Source organism: Apostichopus japonicus, chromosome 3 (genome assembly GCF_037975245.1).
Source record: "Apostichopus japonicus isolate 1M-3 chromosome 3, ASM3797524v1, whole genome shotgun sequence".
Classification (NCBI taxonomy): Eukaryota; Metazoa; Echinodermata; class Holothuroidea; order Aspidochirotida; family Stichopodidae; genus Apostichopus; species Apostichopus japonicus.
The window spans coordinates 20,839,035-20,864,154 of NC_092563.1; the positions used below are offsets into that span (position 1 = coordinate 20,839,035).

At 36.0% G+C, this 25,120-nt stretch overlaps 1 protein-coding gene and 1 long non-coding RNA gene across 3 annotated transcripts in view; one reads left to right on the forward strand and one right to left on the reverse strand.

The window, feature by feature from the left end:
* Positions 1-241: 241 nt before the first annotated feature.
* On the forward strand, positions 242-7,836 carry LOC139965424 (uncharacterized). Its single transcript, XR_011792244.1, has 2 exons — positions 242-6,244; positions 6,326-7,836. It is a non-coding gene; the product is annotated as an uncharacterized lncRNA (long non-coding RNA).
* The window catches only part of LOC139965423 (aquaporin-1-like), a 51,102-nt gene continuing 31,498 nt past the window's right edge, over positions 5,517-25,120 (reverse strand). For both annotated transcript variants that reach the window (XM_071967754.1, XM_071967753.1), the window contains exons 3-6: positions 23,828-24,123; positions 17,012-17,092; positions 15,623-15,780; positions 5,517-8,060 (exon numbers count right to left, since the gene is read on the reverse strand). In XM_071967754.1, the coding sequence (XP_071823855.1) occupies positions 8,009-8,060; positions 15,623-15,780; positions 17,012-17,092; positions 23,828-24,123 (587 nt within the window). In that variant the 3' untranslated portion in view covers positions 5,517-8,008. The remainder of the gene's footprint in view (positions 8,061-15,622; positions 15,781-17,011; positions 17,093-23,827; positions 24,124-25,120) is intronic.

Sequence of the window (25,120 nt, forward strand, 5' to 3'; positions counted from 1 at the left end):
GCGTGTGCCTCACCTACCCCTTACACCGACAGCTCAGATTTTTGACGTTTCCATTTTCCTCTCTCACTAATGATCTATACTATATATGGTCTATCATAACGCGTGTGTGTGTATATACGCCTTAGACAATTGCAGAATTGTGCAATGAAATCAACTGTGGCTGGTCTCGAACTCGAACGTATCGTCGTAGAACATGACGCCCCCCCCCCCCCTCAACATATTTTTTGAATGATATCGCTAGTAATTTCAAAATAGAAAATGCTTAGATGCAACTTACAAAGCCTGGGAAGTGTCATTTCCAGCGATCTGGGAGGCATTTTTGGTCAAATTTGCTTGTACGCTTCGCGCCAACAAATGGTCCTGGGTAGTGCCATTTCCATCGATCTGGGAGACATTTTCGGCCAAAATTTTCTTGTACGCTTTGCGCCAACTCATGGTGGCGCTTCGCTTAGATAATTTGCCTACAGGCTTCGCCCCTCCCTTGGCAAATTTCTCGCTACGTGCCTGTTCGAATTTGTAAAGCAAACAGCAGATATCACATCATATCAGTGAGCATGAAAATGGTGTTCCAGGATGAACAGCCTCAAAACTGCCCGACTTGCCCGAAAAAAATAACCAAAAATTTTCGCATGTTAATATCATATAAGATGCATCGGTTATTACATCGCATGCCATCTTGTACCGTACGGTCCGTGAAAGTTGCGCAGTGTACCGCGGGATGCCAATGTAAACAACGAAATGTCTTATGTAGATGGAGAAAAAGCATGGAGGTCCAATTATGTCAAAACTCTCTTTTAAATTAGTAATGGCGAATTAGGGGCTGCAGCCCACCCCCCCCCCCCCGCCTCCTACGCCTATGTGTGTAGTGTTCGGTTGAAGGAAATATCTGCTATTTTTTTCTGTTCCTTCAACCAAGTTTTATAATAGCCGTTATAAGAGGTTTTATTATTTTTACACCAATAAATTAACTGTGTCTGAATTTTCGAAAATTTCCTGGCCACCATTCTTCATCACAACTTCCCTCTACTCGTGCAATTTTGACCGGTCTGTTAGGGGTTGAACGAGGTTTCTTCTATATTGTTTGTCCATAGATGAAATTTTGTGCAACATTATGGATATGTTTTCAAGTGATTTTATTCACGAGAAATGTGAATTTTCAAATTCTGAACAAATAATGGGCTTAAAACCTTGAAAAGTGGGAATCGGGTATAGTGGGCCGCGACGTAGAATTACCTACAAAAGCAATGATCCACAGGATATGCGATGAGGTCGAACATGATTTGTGACTGGTGACAATCTTCAAAAAGGTTATGGATGGAAAAAAAAGTATTGGGAAATACATGGTTCTCAGGCAAAAAATAGTAATTCGCGCCCCCCGGGTTAGAAAATCCTGGATACGCCCCTGTATATATGTATAATTGAAAACGTAAACGTAATGAGAAGAAAAATCCAGGACAATAAAAACTTCCAGCCTCCACCAGGACTCGAACCAGGGCAACCCGGGCCTCCCGCTTTATATGCGGACACCCTAACCACTAGGCTATGGACGCTGATTGTATGTCCAGAGGTTCGAAACCGGTAAGGAATGTCGTAATTCCACTGTAGGCGTTTGTCACCTGTATCAAACAATACTAGTTCTGTTTTGGGTGACATATTTTGCCTTACTCTAGCGATCAACCATGATGCTAACCAACTCGAAATCATTTGCGATTCCTAAAGCCGGATCTCGAAAGAGATACTTTGAACAGACTTTATGTTAATGCAATGGAGGTAACCGACAAAGGCAAATCAATATAGGCTATGGACGCTGATTGTATGTCCGAAGGTTCGAAACCGGTAAGGAAGGTTGTAATTCCACTGTAGGCGTTGTCACCTGTATATAAACATGTATATGTTTATATCTGTGTGTGTGTGTGTAATCACTTGCAACCTTTACTCTGCAAAAGAGATAACATCATTATCATCGCCAAAACACGCTTGGTTAGATTCATGAGTTTGTAGGTGGCATACTCCTATTAGAGTCTATATCAATCCGCTCGATTGTTCTCCTTCAGGAAAAGTGCCGAAAAGCAGCAGGAGAACATCTTTTGTGACCTGTTATCAATCATAATCTAGTTTTTGGTGGCTTGCATGTTGAAGAGCATGAATGGAAGTATATGTGTGGTGAGAAAATTGCGTCAATTGGGACAATTTTAGACCCCTTTAGGCCTCCCAGGATCAGCGTAGGAAATTTGTTTACCACTGAGTGAAGAGGTTTGTTTACAAGTGACGAAAACTTCCGGCTCGGATAGCAAAAATCTATTGATAGTGCAATGAAAGGCCAACTTGTCAGCTATCCGGTGATGGGTAGCGTTTAGCTATAGTGAAAACTTCTATCTAGACTTAGAGAAGTGTGTAAAATCAATGGGGCTTTTTATGGGCGTATGCTACCTTGTATAGGATTTCTGCATTGTTGCGAGTACGTAGATGAATAGCGCCTCCTTTCTTCCCCATTGACTCATTTCCGGTATTGCTAAGTTTGGCTTGTCTGTATGCATGACTGGATTGTTTTTTCATGTCGATGGTGTTACATGCCATCGAACAAAAAAAAAGTATCTTGTTACGTTGCCAATAATCTGCAGCTGTCGTCTATTATGTTATTTGTTATGCAATAAAGTATGTACATTTTACAACCAAATATAGCAGTATCTAGTTAAGCGTGTACATGTTTGTGTATTATTAGTGCGTTGTCTACTAAAATTAAAATAATTACCATACGGGATCATCACAATACCACATATTTCTTCTACTTTTTTAGCCAAGTCACTTTTAAAATCATTGGCTTTTCAATCAAATTTGTGAGGAATTTTGTGTAATCTAAAAACAATTTCATCTTTAGGTTGGCGTTATGTAATAAAAAAGTTTTTTTAATAAATGTTCATGTTTAATATAACTTATTCATAACACATCATTTAGGTTCCAACATATTTCATGGAATACACTTCAAAGTTTATAACGATCATCTCTGCATGATTGTTTGGGGTGTTACCAAGAATTCGTGACTAGTTTCCCAATATTACCTTTATATATAACATAATGTCATAACATGTAGTTCAACTAAATTTCTTTTCGTAGCTCTGATATACAAAACCCAAACATTCCGTGTAGTGTAAAACATACGCACAGTGACGTGTGTGTATCATCCCTGGTTTCCATAACACTCGTTTTCAGATTTGGTCCAAAAGTATAGGGAACCACAGAAAATTGTGACCGAAATTTCTCTTGAAATCGCTTCCCTGTCGCTTCTTTGGTTGTCTCGAATGACAATACTGTGAGGTATCCCTCGTGGTATGGTATGTTAGACACTGTAACTTCTGAATGACACCTACCTCCTAATAACACACCCCATGCCCCCCCCCTCCCCTCCTGCAGTAAATGAATGTCGGACTAAAGCGCAGGATATTTGAATTCTGAGGCCAATAATCTGGATCCCTTTCCAGCCACAAATTTCCTTTTTTTTTTTTTTTTTTTTGGGGGGGGGGTCAAATTTAGCTTCAGATGTGCCAGAACCCTGTATTATTATTTTATTTTATTTTAATTCCTCGTTTATGCTGTTTTCATTCTTCTTCGATGAAACTAAAAAGAATAGATCCAAACTACAAAGCCAAATCAGAGAGACCGCCAATATCGTGATATACGTCAAACCGCTAATATCGTGATATAAGTCAAACCGCCAATATCGTGATATAACGTAAGACCGCCAATATCCTGATATAGGCTACGTCAGACCGCCAATAACGTGACAAACGTTCGACCGCCAATATCATGATAAACGTCAGACCGCCAACATCGTGATATACGTTCGACCGCCAATATCGTGATATAACGTAAGACCGCCAATATCGTGATATAGGCTACGTCAGACCGCCAATATCCTGATATACGTCAGACCGCCAATATCCTAATATACGTCAGACCGCCAATATCGTGATATACACGTTAGACCGCCAATATCCTAATATACTTCAGAGAACACCTGGGGCTCTTATGAATACGAAATTACTGTAAACATCATATACATACTCAGGTCATATTTTAATCACAGGCGCGCAAACAATGAGTGATGAGGTTGTCAGTATACTAACATAGAAATGTAGTAACATTAGTTGAAAGCGCTGTCTCTGGAAACTTCAGATAACAGACAGCATCCCAAATTTATGGCTGAGAATGTCAAGAAGCGACCGCTATAACTTGACATTAACCTAAGGAAGATTATTAAATTTATAAAAATATACAATAAAAACAAGAGGCCTTACAGAAGAAGTATAGAAGAGTATCAAAGAATGCAAAATCACTTTGTAATAAAAGGAACTCAAAAACAAAATTAATAAAAAATAAATTGAATTCCACCACGAACTCAATTTCATGTCCGTGGGAACTAAGAAGAAGTTCCCGTATCGACATCTAATGAATATCTGTCCTAGTATGTTTTCCGGCGCAGAAAGCTTGCTTAACCGTTCAACATGGCGGCGTCCCTCTGTAATACCCCGATAGGAAGAACCCTTAGGCGGTGTTGCATTGTAACCTGCACTGACAGTAGTTGGTATTACTGATCAAGCTGATGCCATAGTTTCACACATAACGATCTTGATGTGACGATGTGACGTCATTATGAGCTTTGCATAAAGAGATCTATTTCATAAGATTCCTCTCCCTCACCCCTCCCCCTCCCCCTCCCCATCTCTCCCTCTCGCTCCCTCCCGTCCATTTACCCTTCAAATTAGTCATAAAACAAGAAAATATTACATTCAATGTATGGGACACGTAAAACCCTGTAGCTTAACGGTTACTGACACTGACACGTGCAAATGGTTGTGTGGGGGGGGGGGGGGGGAGGTTCGGAGTGCCATACGTGGCGTTCATCCGGGGAAGAATAAGACCATTAGTCCCGGCCCAGGATGTCCCCAGGCGAGTTTCGGGTGGGACTGTATATGTAAGAAATGCATGCGAAAATTTATTCTAACGACCAGCAAGACTAGTTTCAGGCTACAAAGAGGAGAAAGCATTGACAATTTTTCTCACGACTTTCATTTTTCTATGTCTTGCTTTCAGCGTTTGTGTTACTATATGTAAGAAGTGCGTACGAACAACTATACTTCTACCGACAATTATAGTTGATTTTTCCCCTTACCAGACTGACAGACAAGATCTACAAATACAATAACAGCTTTCAATTATGCAAAGTGCGAAGAGAAATTTTACAACGAAATTCAATAATGCCTGTTATCATTTATGAAAACATAACTCTCCGAGGATAAATCTCGTAAACATGTTGCCATACGTGACACTATAAAACATACCCTGTTCGAATTGTATAGCAGCGTAACGGGTGGTGTTGACCATTGTCTAAGCCCATTGTCTATGTCCATTGTCTATTTCCATTGTCTATGACCATTGTCTTTGTTTAATATTAACTATATAGTGAAACAATTGAGTGTCCATCATATAAACAGTCACCAAACCAAATTTATTTCTTGGCATATAAATCTAAGTTGAACTGCTTGGATATCGATAAGTTTTAAAAACTAAATTTAGAAAACCCATAAACATGTCAGAACTTTATAGGAAGACCTAAAAAAAGAGTTGAAGGTGACCAGGCAATATGAATTCGATTAATTTACTACCTGCATATATCTGACACTTAACTATACAGCTCAATGGTCTTTTATATTTAAAATTGACAAAAGTTAAGATTGAGACTCACGCCTAAAATTTAGACTAAACTTTGAATCCAACTTGAAGAACCAGTCTGACACATAAATAGAGAACTGGTCTTTATAGTCAATTAAATACTCACTCTGTGAGCTAATTTAAAAACCAAATCTGCTGTTTACGCTTAGGAAAAAAAACCAGTCTGACATTAAACCTACGACATGGTCTTCTATCCAAGTTGATGCAAAATTTGCTAACCTTAACCTGAGAACCAGTCTGACCCTAAATTAAGACCCAGTCTGACAAAGCGCTGAAGGCTCACTCTGCATATTGAAAATGAAACCAAATCTAAAGCACATGTGTGGAAAGTATAATTGACACATTAAGACTCAGTCTGTTCATTATATTAAGACCATGTATATAAATGTTGCCAATTTCTTTGATATATACTTTGGCCATTTCTACTATATCTGTTATGCACAATCGGTAGGAAAACAAGGATAGTAGACCTATCTTATTTTGCATCTTGCTTTCGTTGCAGTTATGCGAAAAGGTTTAGCGGAATATTTTTATAGTTTTATAGCATAGACCTATCTTATTTTGCATCTGGGTTTCGTTGCAGTTATGCGAAAAGGTTTAGCGGAATATTTTTATAGTTTTATAGCAACTGCAACAAACATGTCTCTTCTTTACCCTTGTAAAGTCTTGTTGGTGTATGAAAAAGATAAGAAAGAAAATGAATTACAAATTGTTCAATATTAATAGGAAAGGCAAATTTAAGAAGGGTGTTAAATATAGAAACATCTTTACAAGGTTTGGTTTCTTTTATTGAAACTCAAAGTAATACATTCATGGAACTAATGTTACTAAACTATGCATAAAAATAAGTTTCAAAACTGTTGTTTTCTTTATTTGTATATTTGCTTGTTGGTCTTTATTTTATTTTATTATCTCGGCTGTTTGTTTCTTGTTGTTGTTTTTTAAGACGATATAAGTCCGATTTTCTTGAACACTGTGAGTAAATAAAATTGACATTTTCCAAATGTAACTTTTAATTTTCGGTTGGATGTTTCCTTGTGGATCTCTCGAACGGAATAACCGACGATGGTTTAAGAAGGTGTAGAAAATATGAAATGGATAAAACCCAAATGACTGGTCAATGAACGAATCATGAATTGATTCTGTATTAATAATAAGTACAGGAAAAATAGCTAATTCAACAGTTATTCCTCGTTACTGATTGGACAATATTTCCCAAAATCTAAATATAATCAATGAGATTGAAATTCTCAATTGATTCAAGTAAAAAAAGAACATATTGATTTCGACGATTTGCGATGACCTAAATTATAAGTTATGGCAAGAATTGGTATACATATCGGCAAAATCATAAGAGAAAGGAAAATGGCAAAGAAAAAACAGTAAAACAAAGTATAAAACGAACCTCAGAAATACTAAAAACTGCTCTTAACTTTATATTTCACAAAGTTTGGTCGAAATTCGTGTAGTTACAAAATGTGTAATATCGGACAATGTTGTAAGGTCAACAACACAGGCGCATGGTCGGTTCGAGGTATAGTTTCAGTTAAGGCGTTGTTCTGATAATTTCATTTGACTTACAAAGATTTCAAGAATGTTTAGAGCGGGACATCTCGTTTTGAAACAGTGGAATATTTCGAAGTAAAAAGAAAGCACACGTGAATCTTTTCTTTATTTTTTGTTTTGTTTTTTTACGACTTTTTTTTTTGTAGATTCTACTCTAAAACAAAGGGATAATCATGCATGTGGCTTACATTAAGCATAAATTTGTTACTTTGCAATTGTTGCCGTTTAGTAGTAATATAGTTCTATATCTACATTAATAAACGGCATTGGTCCTATATACAGTATGTAATATGTAATTACGTCACTATGTTTTTCAAATGTTAAAAATCAGATGTCAGTCAGCATGTGCGTTAGATATAACATTGACAGTTCAAGTCAAATTTCTGGCAGAAGTTCTTGCAAATATATTGATTAATTATTCATTTCGCAGAATATTATGTGAGTCCTAGGTGACTGAAGACGTGGCAAAGATTTTACATGGCATAGCATTTAACCATATCGCATGAGACTTAAAGATAATCCATATACAAGTTTGAAAAATAAAGTTTAAAGAGGGGAAAATTGGTTGTTAGTGATGAAAATGATATATATACTATAGGTATGCTGGGAATCTATACTAAAATGACAGAGAATAGTTAAGACATGAATAGAATTAGAAAGAATACACCAAATTGAGAAGAACATGTTTACTGTGGCGATGACGTCACTGTAGTCAAGGGGCGTCACCTTCCTCAAACGTATTGTATTGTCCCGATTGCGCAGACCTGGAAATGGTGGGATAAAAAGAGCCAATCAATCAGGTGACATGTCATGTGACCGTAGTTAAGAGAAAGCAAGAAGTTGATATCTCTCGGAGGTGTCGATGTGTTTCAAACCAAAAAAAAAAATCGGTCTCTTGTCTTTCTTCCTTTTAACGCCCTTTATTTTGAATGATAGACTCGTAATAAGGGAATAATACCAATTTCAATGATCTTTCAATGTAATTTATGGATTTTTTGTTGTTGTTGGTGGTGGTGATTTTTGGTTGCGCCTAAAAAATAAACCAAAAAATCTGTCTTCCAGGCTAATATTAGAGACACCTGCTATGAAAATTATTTTCTTTCTTTTAGACTCTCCGACTTTAAAGATCATTATTAATAATTATAATTCGAGATAATTGGTTAATATTTTTGCTACGCTTAAAACAGATATGTGAGGTTCAGTAAATTCAAACAGACACATCTATATACTGTTCGTTCTGCACAAGATTAATTCAAATAGGTCAACTAACCATAGCAACGTGGCGTAAATGCGCTTGCCCGTTACGTACTATGGTTATAAGTTGTACTTTTTAAGAGCCGTTGCAACTAGTCCAGTATATACTTAAAATCAAAATCAAAGGATAACCCATTTAGATTCTTCTATGAAAAATGTTGTTGGCCTGGGTTAGGAATCAGTTTTGGTTTCGTTCTGTCCATTAAAAATTTAAACATAAAAACTCGCACAAAAGCTGTTTTAATACGTTGACAATTCATTTGGTACCTTCTGGCTATGCATAAGCACACTTGTAGCTTATTTATAGAGTGTTGAGTGTAGAGTTGAGTACGTGTTTAATAGTGTTTCATATAACATAACCATATTTTCATACGTATAGTTCAATGCTCTCGTAAACAAAAGAGTGAAATGTTAACATTAAAATGGAGACAAAGCTACGCAGTGTATTCAAATGAACGTGACAGGTGAGAAAATGAGGTGACTATAATGAATGAATAGAAAAAGGTCAAATTCGTGTTTCCTGAGGTTATCTACTCAAGATGGCGCAATACAACGATGTGCACACATGCATAAAAGAAGGGTGGGGCGGGGGGGGGGGGGTTCTGGAATTAAATGTGACTCAAATAGTGAATTGCGGTATATTATTTTTACTATCCATTTGTCAATCCAGTCTTTATACTTTAACCTAAAATATACATATAACGCATTTTATATATATAGGTTATTATTCTAAACAATAAAGACTAAATAAGTTCTGAGGACGGGCCAATGTAGGCTCTCCTTTATCAATTTGTTTATTATTTCAGCTACACCACTCTTTACGTTTTTTTATTTATTGATGTACTTGTTTATTTATTTATTAGTTGTTGTTGACTTCCTTTCTGTCCTAGGTGAATATTCGTCAAATGATATTTTTGGTTAAATTCACCCAAACAATGCATAATCGCAGGTTGTCTAGTTTGTTTTAGCAAATCACGTTTTCCTGTAAAATCATTTTAACGTTTCCATGTAATGTGACACACAATGGTATCGCGAATAATGATACTGCACCAGGCGTTGTGTTTACATCTTGAAGGGGAAACTGACCTAATTTTTCATAGTGAAGGTTTATTGAAAGTGGGGAAAAAACACGTTGAAGAAGACAAGATGCGATCACGTGACATGCTGACAATAAAATCTGAAAATAAATAAATTTGAGTTAATTAATTAAGCACAAGGGAAACAAGCATAGATTTCTACGTAGACGACGACACAAAGTACTATAAATTTTCCAGTACCCTTGTTTTTTGTCAACTATGTTCCACAAATCACGTAAGAAGGCATATTATTTAAAAGAGTAACTGTAAAAGAGAGTGAACTGCACGTTTCACAAAGGGCAGGACTTGTATGATGAAGAACATATAAGACGAACATATAACGAGAAAGATTATCTCTGAAAAATTCAAGCTTTTTGCCAACGAATCACGAAAAGCCAAATAACCGTATAATGGTTAACATTATGGAACCGTGTACCCAACACTAAACTTGGAATGTAGATGTAGCCTTCGAATAATTTAACCACGAAAGGTAAATATTAATGTTTGTGGTTAGATGATATGAACGACATATTGCGTACGTTTATATGAAATGTAACATTATCATTCCGGATTATTTTCTTTCTTTCTTTCTCTTTTTACCGTAAAGTGTTGTCAAATTTATTCACGAAACCATTTCAAGCTATTGTAAGTCTGGATGCAGTACATTTGTAAATTTTTATTTAGACTAAAGAGGAACCAGAAAACGTTTAATGGCTCCAATGTCTAATCATATTAATCGTGTGGTAAACCAAACAGGTTGATATACATGAATTTTTGCACACCAAAATGAAGAGGATTATCTATTCACTAATGCGGCAACACATAAAAGCAGGTACCAGGAATCAGTTATCATGTTGACAAAGTCTATTTAGTGTTATAGTATAATGACATTTTGCACCTAAATGGTCCCAAGAAATATTCGGCCCAAACAAACTGACTTAAAAGTATATTAAACCCCAGAGATTGAACTCAAACAAAACGTGGGCCCATAAATTATAAATTATATATATATATATATATATATATATATATATATATATATATATATATATATATATATATATATATATATATATATATATAAATATATATATACAAATATACATATATATATATATATAAATATATATATATATACAAATATATATATATATATATATATATATATATATATATTGATATATGATTATATTATATTAATGCGACTGGTAGAGTGTTTTCCATAAGCATAAGATAGCTCTTTCTTGCAGTGTTATTATGACTTATCATAAATTGGTTCAATTGCCACGGTTCAAAGTGGCTAGATATCTAATACGAATGTGCGGTATAGGTGTGTAGCCGTCTGCAATAGGTTGAGGATTAGTGACAATGGTATTTTCATCGCCGAATAATAATTGCAGAGTAGGTAAAGCTTCTGCCATGTCGTATGAACACTTGGTAGGTTTATACACTATATGTGTTGGTGCTTGTTGTTCTATGTGCAACTAATTGGAAACTCATGCCACAATGTCATATTTTCTATTCACGTTCATGTCATAGCGAGAGCCTTTAGTAATCTTCGTTGCCTTTCGCAGGCAGCTGGTTCTATTACAATTTGTTTGTAAATTTCCCACAGCCCGATTGATTGGACAGTACTATACGATAATCCGATTGGTTGGACAGAACTTAACGTTAACCCGAATGATTGGACAGTATATTAAACGAACATCACTATAGTCTGAATGTAATTGGTTGTAGAGCTCACGAAGGGCACTTGTTGCGACTTTTAGCTTTCCTTCTTAGCAACATCGCAGAACTACCTCCATGCACACTTCACTAAGTACCGTGCTAATGGAGTACAGGGCGAGACGTAATGGTTGATAGTATACCAGCAGTTTGCCTTCCTTAACCTTCAGTATTTAACCAGGGTCCTGGAAATGCACATATCATAAATGCAGGTAGATTGAATCATATAAAAAACATAAGATAAGTGCATTAACCAACCGTAAATATAAAAAAAAATTGCAAATCCCTGCAAAGGCTATGTGTGCATATGAATGGTATTTTGTTACCTCTATATATGTTGCATACAGTTTATTCACAGTCGCAATAATATATGGTTTTATATGTAGGCTTTTTGAGTAATATAGCACTGGTCTCAGTTGTGCTTTGACGTCAATAAGTATATATATAGATTGACCATGTACGCACCGTTAGTATATGTTAACCATGAACATGACATATAACAAAGTCTTCACGCAAATGACTCACCCGATTATCTTTGATAATACTGATAAACACATTATTCGCATATACCTAATTCGACACTACACTGAGTTGCACTATACCTATAGTCCGTATAAGAGAATAGAACAACTAATATTTAGGCGCGATCACGCTTTAGATGTAGAACTGTTACATTCTATTCTGTCAAGTTTAGAAAATATATAAGTAATATATTTCCATACAAATGGAATCAACTTATTTCGGGTAGTAAAATTCAGGTTTTCTTCCAGGACTTCGCGCACTACAGTAAAACAAATTATGAACGGCGATTAACCAACACAAATTGATTACAGATTTTTCACACTTCACGAACACATTGAGGTGTTTTTTTGTGTGTATGAAATGCAGCATGATTACTGTACAGTAAGCGATGACTAAACCTTCATAATTTGAAATCTGTTGTTCGTCTTCTTTCGAGAGATTACGATTTCGCAAAGAACATGGTATGTTAAAGGCTTACCGAATTGAATCTGATAAGCTTATCTATATTATAATGAAGCGAGCGGTGAATCGTGACAGTGAGCAAATGAAGTTACGACACTTTTTTTCACAAATGAAATATGCAATTTCAGTTGAAACATTTATTTTGATTGTAAAATACACGGGCTAACAATGAATCCAGTTAACGTCAAGAACGACAAAACACTGACGAAGTAAACCAAATGTATACATTTTATATAGTACGTTTTAACCTATAGGCTAAGAGAATAAATATCTGACGAGAACAGCTTATACAGTTTGCGTACACGGTAGTTTTGTATAAAATAGTCTTGAATGAATATAAGTTTTGTAACAGATAAAAAAATAATAATAATGAAAGAAAATCAGCCCAAATGGCTGGATCCTAATATGATTAGTTAAAAATTGTATATAGTCTCGAAAAGGAAAAATTGTGACGGTGGATTAGTATTTTTTTTTTTTTTTTGGCATTTTGTAAGAAAATGGAATCGTGACCTGTAAACGTTCGGAAGATGTATAGCACCTAATATAATTTTTTTTCTCATATTTTTCCTCCCATACATTAATTAATTAAGGAATAAACGTTAAATATGTCTAGATCAATTTCAATCAATTTAACGAACGTCATAGAAACAGTTACATTTCAAGAATCTGTTTTGTGACCATTTTGACGATTTTCAGTTATTGGGATATGAAACATTTAAATCTAAAATAATAAACAAAGACGATGTTTATATATATATATATATATATATATATATATATATATATATATATATATATATATATATATATAAATTAAATATAAAGAAGAAGAGTTGTTTAACAAGATTTTCTTGCAGGCTCAAATAGATATTTCAAAGTTAAAGTTGTTGAAAATGCGCGTTTCAGGAAGCATTTTGCAAGATATATAGACCGTCTATGTATTGTCTTATAATAAAGGCAAGCCTTTGAGATGTCTACAAGGTTTTGCATTAACATATATATATTTGTTATACCTCCGTCTGGAACCAAAATGACTCCAGTGGAGAACTGATCTTTACACCTCTTTCCATTACGTTGCTTTCATCACTCACAGCAACAGGGAATCGTACATTCCAAGAACCGATATAGGTTTAGTATGAATGTATGGTATAGGTTAGTGTTTACACGACAATCAATATTAATCTGCATATATGTAAATGTCTTTGTTTCTTGTTGTTTTTTCTCCCTTTTGCATTTCATTATTCCGTTCAAGGTGATATTCTTTCCTCTTTCCATTGACACGTTACTATGGTGATTCACAAAACAAGACGATCTCCGTATTTCAAGGCGTATTTGAAATTGTATACCTATGCGCTTATATAACTGTACAGAACAGGCAAGTTCATATAGAACTAACGAAAAACCTTAATTATCTGTCAATAGTCAATCAAATGTTTTCTCCTTGGTTTTGTTTTTCTCTCAAAATCGAAGTGCAGATTGACACGATTGAAATTGACTGCAAGTTGGCATAGCAATTTAGAATATTTGTCCTCTACTGCGTTAGTTTATTTGACGTCAAAACATGAGAGCGGTTTCTGAATATATTGATAATAATTAGGAAAGGTTCTCTGAAAAAAAGGTATTATGATAAGACTGTCTTAAGAAAAGTCACCAAAGGAAGAACCTGGGCACGAAAAACCAAACGACTGATCCGCTCGCAACCCCACCCCTCCCCTCCCCCCCCCCCCCACTTGCATCTACACTGTGAATGTGTGATTTTCGTCAGATGGGTGGGTATTACGATTCCCTTAGAAGGGGAACATAATGCTACACACGATCTTAGCCACTACGAAATCCCTTGGACAAGATCTACATTGGTAATCAGACCGACATGTTCACAGTCTGGCAAAGTATAGACTATATGCCTATATGTTCGCAGTTTCTAGTATGTGTTTGTGCTCGTGATAGAAGATGGCTTATATCAAATTCATTACCCTCATATTTTCGTCCTAAATAATACCACCGGATTTTTATCATAAAGTCGTCTATACTGGCACTCCCTTCAAACTACCAGGGTATATAATCACACAGTATTTCTAATCCATTGGCCGTATGTGTTTGTTTTTATATGTAAGCTACAAACCAGGATATATTCTGTGAGTGGATTCACGAAGAGCCTATATACACATTGTATACAATCATGTATAGGCTAGTGGACCCGTTCTGCTTTAACCTTTTTTTCATCAATTTCGTTTGATATACCATGTGCTTTGTTCTATTTAGCGTGTATGCAATGAATAAGTCAAGACTTACAACGGTTTGGAAGTGTATACGTCGTTGACTGTTTCGTCATAACGGACACGTCATGATAAACATTTCGGGTGGTTGGTTATTTGAAACTTATTCGTGGCAATTTGGAGACAACTTGCCAAGTGGTAAAAACATAACTATTTTCATTCTAATTCCAAACTTTATATGGGCAATACATTTAAACGAGTAGATTGAAATTTCATTGAAATAGATTGAATATTCAATCTAATTCAGGTGAATGCATAAGAGAGTATTTGTGGGATTAAATACCCTTATTTGAATCACATTACATGTAACAAATGACGACATAATATAAATGAATGTTGCATCATGCAATCAACCATGAAACATATACGAAACCTTTCACCACAAGTGTTATAACGAAAGATGATTGGATAGGGTGCATATAACCTGATGGTGTCTTTTATAACTACGTACATATGGAGTTGCACCGTTCACCGTGGAGGCTTTTAGAAAGCACCTATAAGCTACCGTAATAAATACCTGTAATACACTGCTTACGTAATTGTAAAATTATCCCTCATATGCTTTTGTTCCGGTGTTGGATAGTAAGCCTCAAGACTGTACATATCACTGTGAATGATACTGACTAACGTGGTAGGCGTCATACGCCCCAATGCTCATCGTCCTACGGTACCACGCAGGCCATTTTCGATTCCGAACAGTGTTCCAATGGTCAACTCAAAATGTTAGCCTTGACTATCCTCAATTGATCACGCAGTGTTTAAAATATTTACTCTTTATTCCTTTGCCCATGGATTGGGTTTCCCACGGGATAATGTGATAATAACATTTGAAGTATAGGCTATACACTAAGACGATAATGAATGTGTGCAGCATGCTTTCACTAACTGGAAGAAAGATACATATAACTAATGAAGAAAGAAAATTACAGAGAGGATACTTAAGAATTGTGCATTCGTGATTATGATTTGATGCTTCATTCATTAGCATTTTTTTCATTTTTTGGCACCGACCCCAATTGAACGCCTGGATCCTCTTCGTCAGCGGGAGTGTCTCCATAATCACAGGTTGCACATTTCTGGACACGCCCCATGTCAGCATTCGGGTCCAGGAACCAGTCGTAGATGATGGCAGCTAGGATACCACCCAGAATAGGGCCAACCCAGTAGACCTGCAGGGGGGGGGGGTGAGAGGAGGAGGAGGATGGGAGAGGTTAGAGCGTGGAGAAACTGAAATGGTCAAATCACATTCAACAGTTAATACCTGTTTATGAAAAGTCATCCACTGGGTACGAAAAATCCAAACAATTAGATTCACTCTCAACCCGAGTCCCCTTACACCGAGACTTCTGAAGGATATTTCATGATTATGTTTTACGTCAAGTGATATATCATGCAACTTGTTACGTGTCACTTGGATGGGAATGAATCCTACACTTGATAACGGTTAAAGGTTGGTATAGCCTATCTGATCTTCTTGTAATGGATACCTGAGCCTATACTTTATTATGATCTTAGCTTTAAGGCCGGGAGGAACGGGAACAGATCCTACACATGCATAAACATTGTCAAAGATTAAAAATTAAAATAAGCAATATACACATGTGCAAGACTTATTCTTTCAAAAGGCCAGATACTGTATACAAAAGACCCGGAAGTTGAAATAGGCCCTATGATCCTCGAGTCAATTCAGCAACATATATAGATTATGTGTCAAGTACGTTTAAAACCTGTTCACCTACCTACCTACATACCTCCCACCAAATCAAAGATTTGCTGTTAATTCTCTTTCTTACAGTACATATAAATGTGACTGTGGAAGAGTATTGTTCTCTGTGACAATCAATTTTACCGGAGATTCCAAGAGGTTTATTTACTTATTTATTTTTTATTCAAGTTACAACTTTCATGATGGCAGTGTTGTACAACACAGGTTTTAACATCAATATTGTTTTCTGTGACAACACTAATCAGTATAGTATCGGAGATTTCAATATTGCGTTACGTAACTAGGGACTAGCTGTCGTCATGTTAGAGGTCATCTCAAGCTGGAATTTTAATATCAATCGCCCCAAAATCCAGTTATCGGTAGAAATAGGGGGGAAGCCTCTATCAAATCAAACCATGAAGGTGACTAAATTATGCCTCCTTTTTGGACTGGGTGTGACCTGGGTTTTAGAGGAAACTTTTAATTGGACGAGACCACCTTCGAGAGAGTAAAAAAAAAGGGGGTTGGGTGGTCTATTCCACTATTTAAAAAGCGTATTTTGAGGTGACCGACATGGAAAATGATTTCTAAGGATTGAAGAAGTCCGGACTGAGTTGTATGGGGGCCAGCTTAATCCACGCAGAGACGAATTAACAAAAATTAATTCATCAACGAAAAGAAAAAAACCGACTCACCCACTGGTCGCTCCAATTTCCTCCTACCACCGCGGACCCAAAGGTACGTGCAGGGTTCATGCTGGCTCCAGTATAGTTGATCTGTGGAAGAAAACTCGTGTTCGTTATTTAGAATAAACAGTTTAAGTGAATAACGGGATGATTCCCCCAGGCTTAATTCCCACTTTATCAGCCACCCTTCCCCACCCCACCCCTCCCCTCACCGCTGCCGACACACACACCTCTTATAACAATTCCTTAATCTTTTCCTATGTTTATGGTGGTCCATTGACCAGTTGATCGTTTATGGATTGCATTTGTATTTCATTTGATTATTTAAAATTATTGATGCAAACAAATTCTTCTGATGTACACCCTACATGTATACATTTTCCTCTTAAAATAACCTCAGAACTGTTAGAAATGCTAAAAGTGACCATAATAGTAGTTATAAACAAAAATAATAAACAACAACACATTTTGGAGTATGTGTGAATGTTAGCATTTCGTATACAAATTTGTATTCACAAAGTTTTTCATTGCAGGTCGATATAGCCATTGCGACCTTGATCATAACCGTTGTTAATGTGACCCACATGAAGGCCCTTCACACCAGACCTCTGGTCACGAGGCCATGCTGACCGAATATCAGTAAACCAAACTGAACCTCTCAAAGTGAGTGAGCGAAGATACCGTGATCTCAACCAAAAATGACCAGAGGAAAGAAATGTTTACAACTATGCTTATGGTAGATTCCCTGGCAACCTCATTTTGCATACTTGACTTAAGAAACATCTTAAGAAACTAATGGATCGTAGCCAGTGCTCGCAGCTTTAAGTATACATTTTAAAGATTCACCGCACGCATGTATGAACACATTGCGCTCTTCGATATAGTATCCTTGAATAATTTCCAGCTTTGCGCGCAACTCTTCTCTTCGTGTAGTCTTTTCGTTAATATCAGAAACTCATATAGTTTGTACAGCTCATCCGGCTGTACATCTCGATAAATTTTACAAGTCGCTGAACATTCCATTTTCTATTAGAGCAATAATATATTTTCCAAAACAGCTAATATTAACTCATTAACTCCATCCATTGAGGAATATGTCAGCCATAATCATAATTTTAATAAAACCTCAAAGTTGTCTTTCAGAATCTGTGATTTCATCTTGGACAAAGAATAAGGCTATCTTCATCACCAACTACTGCATGTAAAAACAAATGAGCAGACGTTGGTGTGGTAAGGTGGACTGTCGCAGTGGTTAAGTATTTATTGTAAGGAAAGGACAAACAGATCTGGAATACTATAACGTCACAACTCTATTTTGTCAACTAGACATAAAAACTACGCTTTAGTAAAAGATAAGATGTAAAAGAAGAATTTTAATATTTCATATACTGTTAAGAAACAATTCAATCGGTCCAGGTAATATTGCTATACCACATTTATTTATTTTGATATTTTTGAATTTTTTTCTTTTTCTTGAGAAATGACACTTTAAACATAAGAGGATCATCAGTTAAAGTGACTGGACTATTAAGTCTAATACACAGACCATTTAGGTCAGTTCCTCAGATACAACACAAAACTCAAGAGGAAAACAATGATGTTATGGTCTATATGTTATAATTTGTCCGAAAGAAAATATTAGTAATTGGATGTATTATAAGGGTACCCTGTTGTCTATATGAAAATGAAAGAATTTGTTTTGGTGGAGTTATGGATTTATCAAGCAAGGAGATAAGATAAAGATTTAGGCTTGCACTGAAAAGCTTTAAATCCATGAAAGCAGCTGCTCTTAGAAGACAACGTAATTCAGAGTTTAACTAAGGGAAAAACCATATAATGGCTTATTATCCACTTCACTTCAATGGGAAGGTTTTAACGACTATTTCCCAAATTAGACAGTTTCGATTGTATTCTGGGATCGGCCTAATTTGAGGGGAGGATGGGTGGGGGGGGGGGGATATTGTTCTTTATCGTTTCTGGATTCAAGTGATTTCATTCCATATAATATTAACAACCGCCGTCTGAAGTGGGACATAAAAGTAGCTAATATTAGCAAGTTTAACTTTAATTCAGTTAACTTTCGTTATTTGTACTTCATGCAGTCAATCAAACATTCTGTTTACGACTGCGGACGATCAAAATAACAACAGCTAGCCGCAATAAGGAACTGTAAGTTGTCTGTTCTATATCATATCAGTTATATATATATATATATATATATATATATATATATATATATATATATATATATATATATATATATATATATATATATATATATGTATATAAATACATATATTTATAAATCTATACCTATATTAGCCTACAATTCCATATTAAGAAAATGTCATATTAAATAGTCCAATATTTCGAACAATACTGAATGTCACATGGAATAATAGCCTATATTCTCTGACTAAAGTTATTTTGGGATCACAACACGGGATATCGTTTTACCACAATAGATGCTCGTTCATTTAACACATACCACTATCAGGCTCAAAAGAAGTTTGTTGGGCAACGTTTGACAGAGAAACATATACTTAACAAAAAACAGCTCTTAGAGATCGTTTTTTATATTTGAAGCTTTTGATCAAAACCTTCGTATCAAAAGTAAACTTTGAAGCAAGCAGGTGTGATGCCATAAGTATACACTGGGAAAAAACATTATATATATAATTAAATTATGTAACATCGAAGTTGTTTATTGCAAAACTACGATACATCATATACAATTCCTTTAAAGTCATCAAGTTTGAACCCCTATATCCAATCTGAGCTTCAAACCAATATAATTTGAAAAAAGGGAGGATACAACACATTTGTTGTCGATAGCTTATATGTTTTGCTTCAAGTTCATTCACCTCAAAGATCGTACATCGAAAGGACTTCGTATGAAGTGAATGCTAATTGCATACCAGGATGCTTAAAGCTTATGTTACTTTTTAAGTATTCAATACGTTTGTTCGTTAATTCGCGAAAGTCTATCATGTTAAAAAAATCAAACCATTTGCTCATTCAGAAGAGTGAATGACTCAGAATCCATACCCACCACCCCCACCACCCCACCCCCCCCCAAAAAAAGACGTTTTCTCAGTTATTGCTATAGTCACATCGTACGCGTCTTGTTTCATTACATATGGACCTTATTTAGAGCTTGTGTACACAACACTCAAGAACCGAATATGCGACGTAACGACTCCGTACGATATCGCACTAATTATTAAATGTGCTTGGAAAAAAACACTCTTGATAGAGACATCCCCAGGCAAACTAAATACCACCATCAAAACAAATCCCAGGAGGAAAGTGGAAACTACTTGCTTATTCCTCTCGCATACGTGGAAAAATAATCAATTACTCTTATACAACGATCCGTAAATTCACGCACTTTGTATGCGGTAATTCGAATTAAATATGACAACGGTCGAGAACCGAACACGCGTGAACTTTTAGTCATTTATTTCTTTTCCCCGTTGAGGCTTTTCGATGCCGCTAGGTGAAGTATATGGCCTCATCATATAGGATTGATAAGACAGCCGTTTGTTTAAATGACCTTGCATTGACAGAAGATCGAAAGTATCGGGGGAGGGGGGAGAGGGGGAAATTACGCGTGACTCTTTTTCTTGTTTTCATTTTCTGTAGAAAATTTCTGTTTGTGTATAAGAATAATTCTGTTTCGTACACAAAACTATACTTTAATTGGAAGCTTCAAGCATGCTATATATTTGAGACATTACTCATGACCTTTGACCTTCGGGGGATAATGGGTAAATAATCCACCTTTTCAATCGACTCAGAAAGTTCACGGCCTTTACTCTGTGATGTTTTATCTTAATTGAAGTTAGCGACAGATTACATAATCGATGAATATGTAACACCTTGACCAAATCAAAACGCTGATTTGTCACCACATACCGATGATCCCCTTGTCGACGTTTTCATTAAATTTATGTCTGTCACCAAAAAACTACAAACGTCCCAAAAGACAGAAGCTCGCCTTTCTTTCACTAACACTCGTGGGCAGCAATTTGTAATACTTTAGCAAAAAAAGCTCTGAAGACAGTTCTCTTTACTAAGGCCTTTAAGTAATCCTATTTTTCTCTTTTCCGTCTTGTTGCTGTTTTTGTTCATTTGTATGTTTTATTTTTTTCCTTGTAAAGCGCCATAGAATATCGTTTTAGTTATGGCGCTATATAAATGCCTTATTATTTAATGCGTTCACCTTTGTTTTCTGTATTAAATAATGACCGCTTATCTCAGTCCAGCTTGCATTTCTTTAAAGGTCTATCGAAACCTATATGAACAACACTGTCCTTAATCACTCTAATAGGCATTAAAAATCATGAAGATAGCTACAACTTCCATCAAAATCCATTTAACGATTGATCACTTTACAAGTCTTTTTTTTAAGCATAGTTTCATTTATGAATAAACATTAGCTAATTATGCACATTGCTAATGTAAAGGGAGTGACTGCACGCCTAACTTTCTGTTATGTTATTTGTACAACCTTAATTTCAAGGCCACTGAACACAAGTACATGGCCTAAGGCTATTTTTTGAAAATATTTTATTGTCTGCTTTGAAAAGAGGAACATCAAATTATTCAAATGATAATTGTGGGCTTGTAAATAGGGGTTATCAGGTTTATCCAAACTTCAAATGTGTATATCTTGGAAACGAAAAGAGCTGGTCGAAAAATGTCAACAGATTTTGAATGAGATTATCACACACATCGGGCACATTATCTATAGGTGTCCGTAGTACTTGAACCAAAGTGTTTTCAATTACGTGACGTGATTCTGACGTTGCGTTTTGAAGTATGCACCGGTTTCTAGCCAGTCACAATGTACCAAATGGAGGTTTCCTCCTTATCAGACAGACTTGATCCACGCACTGGTCGATTTAAGATAGAAGTATATAATCACATCTGGATACATGGGACCTTTCTAGTATATTTCAGGCAAACTGCTGAGATTTGAGGAGGAGAGAATGTTAAACATTGTTTGAATCCCATTTACGTTCTCTGAATATTCATGAACTAATATATACATCAAGTCAATGTCCTTCATTTGGTACATCTTCTAGTTCTGTCTTATTATAATTATTATTATTATTATTTTTTTTATTATTATTATTATTATTTTCTTTATTATTATTATTTGATTGATTGATTCATGCATCCATTCATTTATTCATTTATTTATGTATTTACTTTTCTTGACATTTTTCATTTGGTTCTTTTCTTTTTCCGATTATTATCGATTAAATCGACAACCTGCACTTGACGATGATCTTGAGGAAAACTAGAATTTAGCGTTTCATAAAGAGTCATAAATTGAAGCGGTTTGCCAGCTTGTGAATATTCACACGTCGCATAAAGGTTCTCGTAAGCTTTGATTGATGCAAGAAAGATTTAACCGTTTTTTATTGGAGTGGTTTACCACATTGTGAATATATACACGTCTCATAATATTCTCGTATAAACTTTTGATTAATACCAGAAAGATTTAACCGATGCTTTCTATTGGAGCGGTTTGCCGGTTTATGAATATTAACGTATCATAATGTACTCGTTCTTTTATAGTTCTAAGTCTCAAAGAAAACCTTTCATAAATGTAGGACTTATTGAAAAGAAGACTTTGTGGGCTTGATAAATCGTTCCTGTGATAAATTTTATTTAAAACAAAGAAGGCAGGGTACAGAACTTGTACTAAATGAGTAATGCATCAGCCACACACAAAGTTTGAGGTTACAGTGTTTACAAACCAAGGCACCACATACACATGTACATACACACACATATACATACACACAAACACAAACAAACAAGGACATCGCCGTCGCATAGATTCATTTCGCCTTCGACGAGGAAGCATGTTTCACAATGGTCTCTAACAGGTTTGCGTAATTCGAACGATAGATATATCAAGCACACAGTGCATATACATACAGAATTAGGCTTATAACAGATTGGTTTACTTATCTCGTATACAACTACCAAAGTAATACATTTTGTAGCCTACATCCAATGACAGATATCCATAAATGAACTTCATGTTGGTGTATATTTTAAGCAATAATTACGGTTGTCTTAGCAATTAAACCGAATATTGCAATTAACCGCAAGCAATATGAATTTCCTCAGTAGGGGATTCCTTTTAAAAGAAAACATGCCATGCCAAAGTACACTATGGTCATAGGCTTTGATAAACTGACATTGAAGATACTTATTAAGTGTCAATGTATAACAGATGTACCTATATCTGTATGAGTCATACCATGCATGACCTGTCTATAGTACAGACGGTAATGTTCACGGCAACAAGACAAGGCAATTAATGCTCTGGAGGAAAGCCGACTGGACCATCAGGAGCGGGGTGGTGGGTGGGGGGGGGGGGTAGTTTTCTACATTATTAATGAAGTGTTCCAATCATGGTGAAACGATGAGAAGGAAAGGGAGGGAAGGATCAGGGGATGAGGCAGGGGGTATAGACGGGGGTGGGGATGTCCAACAGTCACATAATGACGCTGCTAAGGCTGTTTCGCACAGTTCGTGCGTTAACTATATGCTCACTGAACTAACGGCACCTGTCACAATATTTATCTACGTGTTGGTAAATGAAATTACTTCATGGAGAAAAAGAAGAACTTGTGATACAAAAGTACACGCATTTCCCACAATCAATTTATGGGGTAGGGGATGGCTCGGTGGCATGACAACCCTCCGTCCGTCCTTTCCCGTCCCCACGTGTTTATGTGGGGGTGGAATTTTTTCATCTTTCAGTATTTGAACAGTTCAAAGAGTTCAAAGCAAACTTACCCCTGTCACGTGACCAAGAAACACAGAGAGACCGATAGCGAGGGGTCCAGACCCTCCTGGGCTTGGTCGTTTCGGATCAACGGTGGCGAAAATCGTTAGGACTAGTTGGAAAGTCAGTACCGCCTCCACGAGAACGCCTTGGCCGACAGAAATCTCGGAGCTGATAACGGTGGGCCCAAGCTCCCCATTAATACTGGTCGGTGTCACGGCTCTGATGAGACCAGTCCCGACGACAGCACCAAACATCTGTGCGAGGACATACATCAACGCGCGAAGGAGTGTTATCTTATGCAAGGCTGTAGTGTAGAAATGGGAGAACATATATTTAGAGCAAACTATCAACAATTTGTCGTCGTTTGTCGTTGTTGCTGTTGCTTTGAGGGAGCTGCAGCATTTATTTAAAAAAAAAAAAAAATTAAGATTTCTTCGGTGAGAGGGAACAATGTTTCAGAAAGTTACAATATTGATATGTTCATGGGTATCGTTGCAATAGTGCATGCATGGGTAACCAATCACTGACGTCATCCCATAAACTGTGAACAACCAAGTAAAATTTAGAGGGAATAGTCAAAAGTTTCAACAGCCATTTTGTATGTTAAGTGTCGTTGTAGTAACCACCGCTATAGCCAAATGCTTATCAAAAGGCTGAGCTTTTCGAATATTTCAGATTGATAGGAGTACGACCATTGGTTAACCATCTCCATAAGTTTATCTGTATATATCTGCATATTAATATGTCAATGCTGGGTTCTTTCATTCCGGTATCCTTAAACTCGACGGGAAAAAAATCAGTTTACTTCTTGCCTGATAGATTGGCATATATGTTTATGTACACAAGGTTAGTGACTCTAATAGCAAGTGTAAACAGATCAATTTAGGTCTAGCCCAATTTGCATGTTATTTGGCTGAATGCCAAAATTTTGATTGCCGATCAAGAATGAATTCATTTTGGTAAGATGATATGTTCCATATTGTGTTTTACAAGGAATCAATGTACTTATTTCATAATGAATAATATGCGGAACGAGGGAATCCAATGTTAGTGTACACGAAAGTGTGCTAGAGTATACGACTAAGGGTTTTGCTATCGTAGTAATATATATATATATATATATATATATATATATATATATATATATATATATATGTATATATATATATATATATATATATATGTGTGTGTGTGTGTGTGTGTATGTATCTATAGGCTAATTGTCGTTGACATGCAATCGCATACACTGTTTTCTTACATGATGAATCTCTTTTACCACATACCATACCGTTAATTTGTAA